General features: G+C 54.0%; 1 protein-coding gene across 1 annotated transcript in view; it reads left to right on the top strand.

Moving 5' to 3' along the window:
• The window catches only part of DNM2 (dynamin 2), an 86,742-nt gene that overhangs the window by 70,065 nt on the left and 6,995 nt on the right, over window positions 1-9,682 (top strand). Inside the window, exons 16-18 of the mRNA XM_010828498.1 lie at window positions 3,268-3,377; window positions 6,112-6,223; window positions 6,916-7,080. Of these exons, the coding sequence (XP_010826800.1) occupies window positions 3,268-3,377; window positions 6,112-6,223; window positions 6,916-7,080 (387 nt within the window). The remainder of the gene's footprint in view (window positions 1-3,267; window positions 3,378-6,111; window positions 6,224-6,915; window positions 7,081-9,682) is intronic.

Below are 9,682 nucleotides of genomic sequence, written 5' to 3'. Positions count from 1 at the left end.
TCCCACTTTCAACCCCGGTTTTTAACTTAAGGGGGGGCCCTTCGTTCCTCCTTCATCTCGGGGTTGAAAGTGGGAGCCCCAGACCCTCCCAAGGTGGCCCCAGAGCAGAGGCTAAGGCTGTGCTGGGAGGAGGGTCGCGCGCCTGCCGGCGGTAATGAAAACCAGCAGTCCCGTGAATGAGGCCCTGTGTGCGCCCAGACACAAAGCGGGCTGAGATGGGGAGGGGCGTGCGCGAAGTCCTTGCTCTGTCCGTCCCCTGCCCTCTCCCCCTCCCCGTAGTTGGGATCCCCAGCAAGGACCCTGAGAATCCCACCCCACCCGGAGTGGCCACTCCCGGGGTCAGGCCGCCTTCATAGAGAAGCCTCAGAGGGAGGCAAGACACCAGGGTTACTTTATTTAAAGAACAAACAAGAGATGGTAGTTCCAGGAGGGTGGGCACAGGGGACCGATTCAGCCAGAGCCCCTAGACCCCCAGCCAGTGTCGGGGTGCCCTTGGCCTTTTCCTGGCACCTCTCCCCCCTACCCCCGCCCAAGCCCTTCTTTATTCCAGAATCTTCTGTCCAGATCTCCGCCCCTGTGGAGAACAGGGCAGTGGGCGATGACACTCACCTCCGGGTGTGCCTCACTGTGGGGGTGGCAGCGAGTTTGGAGGGGGCCCATCCCGACGCGCCGCTTGCCCGAGCCCAGCCTAACCAATGTGCAGACTACTGTACACATTCAGAGCCCCCTGAACAGGTAGTCTGAACACTGGGTTGGCGGGGCCGGCTGTCCATCCATCCCGTGGGCCCCCTGGGCAGTGGCAGGGCCACCGCGCCTCTGGCACCTCCGAGGAAGCCACCCGCCCGCGACCGTCTGCTCGTCTCTTCTGACGTGGCACGGCTGGGGCCAGCGCGCATCTGGAGAAAGTTGTGGGTTTTCAGGAAATCCTAGGGAGGCGGTGGGGGTGGGGGAGGCGGGGGTGGGGGCCGGGAGGGAGGGTCTGGGACCAGGGCCTCTGCCAGCAGGAGAAGGTCTCTGGGGGTGGGGGCGGGGTGCACACGCGCCTCCGTGTCTGTGTGGTGTGTGTGTCACGTCTGTGTGGTGTGTGTTTGTGTCGTGTGTGTGTGTGTGTGTGTGCGTGCCCGCAGCATCAGGAAGGCGGCGGCCCTGCTCTGGGCGGAATCACACTATAAACAATTCCAGATGTGGCGTCTTGCTCAGGGCCCGAAAGGACTGTGACTCAGTGACTTGGCCTGGCCGACCGACTGGAAGCTTCCTGCCTCGTGATGACACGATAGGGTGGGGGCAAGCAGAGCTTCTTCCACAAATTTCTGGGCCAGGAACTCAGACCCCAAGCCCTTGTGAAGCCCCCAGAACTCTTTGCCGAGAGGTCAGAGGGCCTTCTCACACCCCCTGTGGCATGAATGGGGGGCGCTCACCTCCTTGGCCGCCGGGCTCCTCTTCCGGCCTCTCACTGTGGCTCGGCCTGGAGGAGCGCTGCCCTGCTTCCTTCTTGCATGGAGCCCCTTGGACTGACTGACCCTGGAGCACAGAGTGACAGACAGACAGACAGACGAAAACCCCAGGTGCCTTGTAAGCACTGACTCCAAGGTGGACATGTGCTCAGAGTTTTCAGTGTCCGTCCTCGCCCTGGACCAGGAGGCCAAGGCTCCTATCCACCTTTTTAATTTTTGTTATTTGTTATTAATTGTTTTTTACCATGCCACAGGGCATGTGGGATTTTAGTTACCTGACCAGGGATCAAACCCATGCTCCCTGCATTGGAAGCATGGAGTCTGAACCCCTGGACTGCCAGGGAAGCCCTTCCTACCCACTTTTAACAGCTGAAGAAACTGAGGCAGAGGAGAGACAATGAGTGGGGCGGGGACCGGCCCTTCTGATCTCCTAACCCCAGTCAGGACTGAGCCCCCACACCAAGCCTGCCCCTTCAGTAGTCCTGAAACTCCAGGCAGCCCTCCACCCACCGGGGAGCCCCCAGCTCCCTTTCCCATCACCACTGTGGCCCCTTTTGAATTCGGAAGCAGATGTCAATTGTGGGGCTTTGTTCTGATACCTTCCAGAGGTCAGGGGTAGAATGGCTATGGTGTGAGGGAGCTGGTCTCTGTTCTCCAAAGATGTCCAAGAGGTCAAAGGCCAGGAGGGCAGTGGGGAGACCCTGGCCTCTGAAGTCCCATGGGGCCCACTCCACTGCTGTGTGCCCTGGGTGACCAGCTGCCCTCTCTGATCATGCTGCTTCCCAGGCAGGGACGTGTGAGAGGGTTCCAAGAGCTGCTGGACACAGCATGTCTCCTCAGCCCTTGAGAGCTGCTGTGAGTTGGGAGTCGGGGGAGAGTTGGGGAGACCCTGATGCTGTGCTTTGGTTTTCTGATGTAGAAAACCCAGTTAATATGCTGCCACCTCCACCCCCGAATGAAGACTAATGATGCATTTGCACGGGCATATAGTAGGTGCTTAGCTGACATTATTGGGGCTCCGGAGTGTGACTCCCAACTCTGAGACTCACCAGGCCCAGAAACTTGGCCAGGAGATGCACCCTTTCTGAGCTGTTTGCTCAGTAGCCAGCAGGACCACCGTGACTGGCACTCAGTGGGCACTTTCTGAACAAGGCCAGCCAGGCTTTGGAACTCAGGCCTCAGCTCGAGGGCTCCTCCCTTTCCAGCTTTGCCCAACCCCTACCCCCAGTGCCTGCCCTTCTATGCCTCAGTCTGTCTTGAAAATGGGATCATAGTGGTAACTCACTTGCAGGCTTGTTGTGAAACTGTAGGGGACTTAACGGTTATGTTCACTTAGCGGTTGGGATCCAGGTACAGTCAGAGCTGGCCGATTTTGAGCATCCCTTGTGTGTCAGCAGTGAGCCAGACAGGAGTCCCCACCCTTGGGGATTCAGTGGTCCCAGTGACCTAAGTCGATAAGCAAGATATGTGGTGTGCTGTGTTATGTGAGGAGAAGCACCAGGGTGAAAAGTAGAGGGCGAGTTTGGGGTGGGGCTGGAGCAGGCCTTGCACTCTGCACAAAGGTGTCAAGGAGGGAACCGTGTGGACGTTGAGGGTGGAGAGCAGCATTCCACGTGCAAAGGCCCTGGGGTAGGAGCCCACTTGAGATGTTCAGAGAGAGTCAGAGGCCAGCATGGCTGGGCCAGGTGAGCGAGGGGAGATGGGGCAGGTAAGTTCATCTGGGGAGAGCGAGCCACATGGGCAGTGTTGGATGTTGGCCACGGTCCTTGTGGTAGAGTTCAGCCAAGGCTGACCCCTCCCCTTCCTCTATCAGGAGAAAGAGAAGAAGTACATGCTGCCTCTGGACAACCTCAAAATCCGTGACGTGGAGAAGGGCTTCATGTCCAACAAGCACGTCTTCGCCATCTTCAACACAGAGCAGAGGTGAGCCCACCCAGGACCTAGGTCCCGGGGAGACCAGTGGCCCCATTCAGTCATTCTGCAGCATCTGCAGAACACTTGCTGTGAACAGTCCCTACCTAGGGTCTCAACGGTCCAGAAAGGGAGTCAGTCAAAAAACAGAAACGTGCTTCTGTGGGGCAGTCAGGGAAGGCCCTTCTGGGGAGAGGTGAGAAAGAAATGAGCAGAGCCATGGCGGATGCTAAGCAGACAAGGGATTGGACCTGGGGCTGGTACTCACGGGCGCCCCCTCGTGGTCATCAGGGGAACAGGCTGAGGAGGCCAGGGTGAGGGTGGGAGACCAGGGAGGAGACACCCGCACTGGCCCCGGTGGGCAGTGGTGGGGCTGGACCTGAGTGGGGCTGAGGACACAGAGGAGGAAGGGATGGATTCCAACAGAGGGACCAAACTCCTGAAGGCTGTGGGTATGAGAACAAGAAGGCATTGCCCAGGGACGGAGCTGCCGTTGGCTGACGTGGGGCAGGCAGAGGCAGAAAAGGCTTGGGGCCAGTCAGAGGCTGGGTTTGGGCGATGCCAAGGGAGAGGGGCCCATGAGATTCCACGTGGAGTGTGAGGGAGGCAGCTGGGAAGGTACAAGAGACGTGTTCAGGACTGCCCTCTGGGCAGGAATATGAACTGGGGATTCATTGCTTTGTGGTGGTGTTTCGGGTCTAGAGGGGGCCAAGATCCCAAGGCCAGTGTAACAGAGAAGAGGACAGCCCAGAAGACTCTCAGTAAATCCATCCCCAGGGGTGTTGGTGGGAGACTTTAGCAAAAGCCAAGGCACTTCTCTCAGCTCCAGAAAAGAGCCAGTTGGCAGGGGGTCTGAGAGCAGGAGAAACGGCTGAGCGTGGACCCAGGAGGGCCCCTGCTCAGATTCACACCATCACGCACGGACCCCCTCAAGCCAGGGTTCAGCCAAAGCCTGGTTGTTCTTCATGACTGGCCAGCAGGCACTGGCTTCCTCTCTGCTGGCCGCTGGAGTACCTTCCCCACTGGCTGTTCACACCCACTGGTTCCAGCTGAGCCACCTGGCTTGTGCAGAACAGCTCTGTCCTGCTGCTTTCTGGGCTGGCCTAAAGCTCTGAGATCCTCTTTGACCATCAGCTGCCTCCAAAGTCTTTTATAGCCCTTTTAGGCACATTCCTCCCACTCCCCACCTCCCATGCCTAAGAAGCCCTAGGGTATGTGAGAGAAACTGGGCTCTGCAGCGGGACAGGCCTGCTGGGAAGCTGTTCCTGGCTGCAAGATGCCGGGCAGCCAGCACACTTGCCTGGTCCTGTGATCTTCCATGCAGTAGGGTGAAGACATTGCCTAATGTATTATTGAGGGGTGAGTTCAGGAAACAAAGAATGATAGTAGCAGAAACAAGATAGAAGTTTGGTGTTTTTTTAAATAGAAATCAAGTTCAGACGTTACCATCAAGGGCAGGTTGGACAAGCCCACAGGCATCCAGACCCAGGCCCTCCTTATTTCTCAGCTTTCCTTCTCTCTGTCCAATATGGCTGCCCATTCTCCAGCCATCATGATGATGTTCCAGGCAGGAGGAAGGAGGAGGAGGAGCAACAAAGAAATGCCCTGGAAATCTCAGGGCAGCCACTCACTGACTGCTGGTTGGCCTGAGGACTGTCGTGAGGCCATGTGTGCCTAATCTCAAACCCAAACCTCACTGGAAGACTTTGGGACAGCTTGGCCATCTCAGCCACACCTGCCTTGCGGGACAGGGTGACAGGCGTGTAGCATGGATCCTGGCCCCTATATAGAGAGAACACTGTCCTTAAATGCTGGTTAGTGCCCGTCTGTTTTCCCTCATCTCCCAGCCTTGTGGCTCTGCACCTTCTGCTCACAGACCCACGTGTGCCCAGCAATTCACAAGCCTTCACTGGGAGTCTTGGTCCTGTTCCTGGCCAGCTCTACCTCCTTTCTAAGAATCTGGGCACGTGCTAGACCTTCTGAGTGCAGTGTAGTAGCCACTGCCTACATGTGACTATTTAAATATAAATCAGTGGAAAAAAGTCTTAAGATCACTTTCTTGGTCACCCTGGCCCATTTCTTGTGCTCAGAAAGAAACTACGTGTGACTCACGGCTACTGTGTCGGGCAGCACAGGCAGAACACGTTTCCACTATCACAGAACATTCTTTTGGACATGCTATAGTCTTTTTACCAGGGCTTCCCTGGTGACTCAGAAGGTAAATCCACCTGCAATGCAAGGGACCCAGGTTCAATCCCTGTGTTGGGAAGATCCCCTGAGAAGGGAATGGCAACCCACTTCAGTATTCTTGCCCAGAGAATTCCATGGACACGACTGAGTGACTGACACACGCACTGAGTCACCTCTCTAGAAACACTTAGATGGGAGCTCCCCAACTGGTGGAGAGTGTCATGGGTCACTGCCCCCCCAGGAGAGCATCAGGAGGGGAGTAGCTGAGCTCACAAACAGAATACCAGGGATGCTGCTAGATGCAGGCTCTCACGGAGCACACACCCTGCTCTCATCACGGTTTTGGGTGTCGCAGGCATGAACTCATGAAGCCTCCATCAGGCCAACGTGGTGTAGAGGCCACTGCCATCCTGGGGCCTCTGGTTGTGAGCGCCCGGGTCAAGGGTGAATCTCCGTCAGTCAGGCCAACCCCAGAGCCTGCACGCCAGCTCCTTGTACCCGCTGGCCCCCGGGCAGGGTTAGCCACGGGCCTTTCCCTCCCTCCCTCGCCCCGCAGGAATGTCTACAAGGACCTGCGGCAGATCGAGCTGGCCTGTGACTCCCAGGAGGACGTGGACAGCTGGAAGGCCTCATTCCTCCGAGCTGGGGTCTATCCAGAGAAGGACCAGGTGAGAGCACCCTGAGCTGTCCCCTCCCTCCCGAGAGAAGAAGGGCAGCCAGCATCTCACGGGCTCGGTCGTTTCAGGCTGTTTCCCAGAACTCTCTGAAGGCATGTAGCCCATACCCCCTCGCTCTCTGTTTTTTTAATTTTTATTTATTTATTTGGCTGTGCCGAGTCTTAGTTGCAGCACATGGAATCTAGTTCCCTGACCAGGGAGTGAATCCGAACCATCTGTATTAGGAGCATAGAATCTTAGCCCCTGGACCACCAGGGAAGACCTCCCATGCTGTCTTGAACAAACAAAGCAGAAAGGGGGTTGGTGGGGGGGTGCTGTCATCAGCACCTAGATTCTCCAACTGAAGTCAAGGACAGGGATACACATGGGCTGGGATCCTGTCTGCTTTATTCTCTCTCCTCTTCCTGTCCGGAGGCAGAGTGAACGCGGCCCCAGATTAATGTGTTGATTAATGTGTTGTCCCATTCCCAGCTGAGTGTCTCTAGCCCACCTTGGGCCACAGTCACCCCAGGTCCAAGCAGCTCAGGCCGGGGCAGGCAGGGCCGCACAGTGCCAACGCAGCCATCGGGGGCCAGCCCCAGGGAGTCAGCTGTGGGTGGGAGAGGGCAAGCAATTCCCAGAGGAGGGGGGTCCCCAGGCTCGCCTCAGACCACAGTTTCTATCTCACCGCTTCTCTCTCGCAGGCAGAAAATGAGGATGGAGCCCAGGAGAACACCTTCTCCATGGACCCGCAGTTGGAGCGGCAGGTGGAGACCATTCGCAACCTGGTGGACTCGTACGTGGCCATAATCAACAAGTCCATCCGTGACCTCATGCCAAAGACCATCATGCACCTCATGATCAACAACGTGAGTGCCCGCCCCTCTGGGGCCCGCCCCACCATGTAGCCAGATGTGGCCTGAACACACTCTGTACCAAAGTAAAAGTCAGGGACTTCCTGGGAGTCCAGTGATCAGGACTCTGTGCTTCCACTGCAGTGGCACAGGTTCGATTCCCGGTTGGGGGACTAGGATCTCGCATGCTTCATGGCCAAAATAAAGGAAAAGATAAAAATTAAGAGTCTCACCACCTGATTCAAACATCACAATCGGGACCCCCTAGCTTATCTTGGGAAATGGGAAGGTACAGGCCACCTGGCCTACATCCCCTCAGTTGGGTCATTGAAGCTACCACACACGTGTGCACTTTCTCTGACGTTCTGTAGCTTTATAGTAACCCTAGAGAAGGGACTGCTGTCATCCCCATTTTAGAGACAAGAAAACAGAGGCCCAGAGAGGTTAAGAAACCTGTTTCAAGTCACTCAGAAGACTGAGAGGTAGGATTCAAACCCCGGCTAAGTCTGTCCCCACCGTGGCCTCTAATGGCCTGTGCCCCACCTGCCTTCACCCTGCTACCCGGGGGCTCCCAAGCCTCTCAGGGCGTCTGGCATCTCTTGAGTGAAATATGGCTACGCTAATGTCTCCTGCTGCAGGCTGCTGGGACAGCTCAGGCCCTGGGCTCAGCGCTAGGCACTTAGCTGTATGTGTAGCCCAGGTTCAGTTTGTCTTGTGACTATAAGAGCTCACAGTAGGACAGTGCCTGAAGCAAAAATCTCGTGTCCCTTCCCTTTGACTCTGTTCTTCCCAGTCTCCTCCTCATGGGTGTCCTGGTACATTCTCACATATGGATGGGATTGGCAATCTGTAGGGTGCGCAGCTGTGCGATTTTAAATGCACGTATGCCTAGATCCAGCAGTTCCACTGCCAGGGATTTCTCCCCACAGAGACATTTGCCAGCATGCAAATTGAGCACATGCATGGTTATTCTTTTCAACATGTTTTATAGTGGCCAAGAAATAGAAATCTCTATCCATTTCTTAGAATTCATTAAGTAAATATCCATTTTATTGCAAAAAAATACCCAAAAACAAAAGGATGAAAACTTTCTCCAGGTCTGTACTAACTTTATTAAAGCGGAAAAGGTGTAGAGTATAACAGAATGATCAAGAAGGCTCTATTTGTGTAAAAACAGATGGGAAATCTTCTCTCTATATAATATGCCTAGGAATCTGGAAGTTTGTACAGGAACCTAGTGACCCTGGAAGGGGAATTCAGGAGGCCTAAAGAGACCAGAGTGGACAAAGGAGATTTTTCACTGTATTTTTAAGTGATACTTTTTTTCCTTTACTGCTACTGCTGCTGCTGCTAAGTCGCTTCAGTCGTGTCCGACTCTGCGCGACCCCATGGACTGCAGCCTACCAGGCTCCTCCGTCCATGGGATTTTCCAGGCAAGAGTACTGGAGTGGGGTGCCATTGCCTTCTCCGTTTTCCTTTACTAGTTTTTCAAAATTTAAATGTTTGAATAGCTAATGCATTTACATGGTTTGCAAATGCAAAACTATCCAGCACTGTCAACTCTGCGTGTGTTGAAAGTTCATTTGAGAAAATCTGTCTGTATATATATACTTTTTCATGTTTTTCATTACAGTTTATTATAGTATATTGAATATAGTTCCCTATGGTATATACAGTAGAGCATTGTTGTTTATCTATTTTATATATAGTAGTTTCTATTGGCTAATCCCAAACTCCTACTTTATCCACCTAATTTATCCACCACCACAACCACCAATGTCTGTTTGGTAACCGTAAGCCTGTTTCTGTTTTGTAAATGAGTCCATTTATATCATATTTTAGATTCCACATACGAGTGTCTTCCTCTCTGTCTTACTTAATATGATGATATCTAGGTCCATCCATGTTGCTGCAAATGGCACGCAGTTCAGTTCAGTCGCTCAGTCGTGTCCGACTCTTTGTGACCTCATGAATCGCAGCACGCCAGGCCTCCCTGTTCATCACCAACTCCCGGAGTTCACTCAAACTCACATCCATCGAGTCGGTGATGCCATCCAGCCATCTCATCCTCTGTTGTCCCCTTCTCCTCCTGCCCCCAATCCCTCCCAGCATCAGAGTCTTTTCTAATGAGTCAGCCCTTCGCATGTGGTGGCCAAAGTACTGGAATTTCATCTTTAGCATCATTCCTTCCAAAGAACACCCAGGACTGATCTCCTTCAGAATGGACTGGTTGGATCTCCTTGCAGTCCAAGGGACTCTCAAGAGTCTTCTCCAACACCACAGTTCAAAAGCATCAATTCTTACGGCGCTCAGTTTTCTTCACAGTCCAACTCTCACATCCATACATGACCACTGGAAAAACCATAGCCTTGACTAGACGGACCTTTGTTGGCAAAGTAATGTCTCTGCTTTTCAATATGCTATCTAGGTTGGTCATAACTTTCCTTCCAAGGAGTAAGCGTCTTTTAATTTCATGGCTGCCGTCACCATCTGCAGTGATTTTGGAGCCCCCCAAAATAAAGTCTGACACTGTTTCCACTGTTTCCCCATCTATTTGCCATGAAGTGATGGGACCAGATGCCATGATCTTAGTTTTCTGAATGTTGAGCTTTAAGAC

The sequence above is a fragment of the Bison bison genome, unplaced genomic scaffold (assembly GCF_000754665.1).
Source record: "Bison bison bison isolate TAMUID 2011002044 unplaced genomic scaffold, Bison_UMD1.0 scf7180017864492, whole genome shotgun sequence".
Taxonomy (NCBI): domain Eukaryota; kingdom Metazoa; phylum Chordata; class Mammalia; order Artiodactyla; family Bovidae; genus Bison; species Bison bison.
Note: the sequence above shows the minus strand (reverse complement) of the source record. Positions and strands in the feature narration are given on the sequence as shown.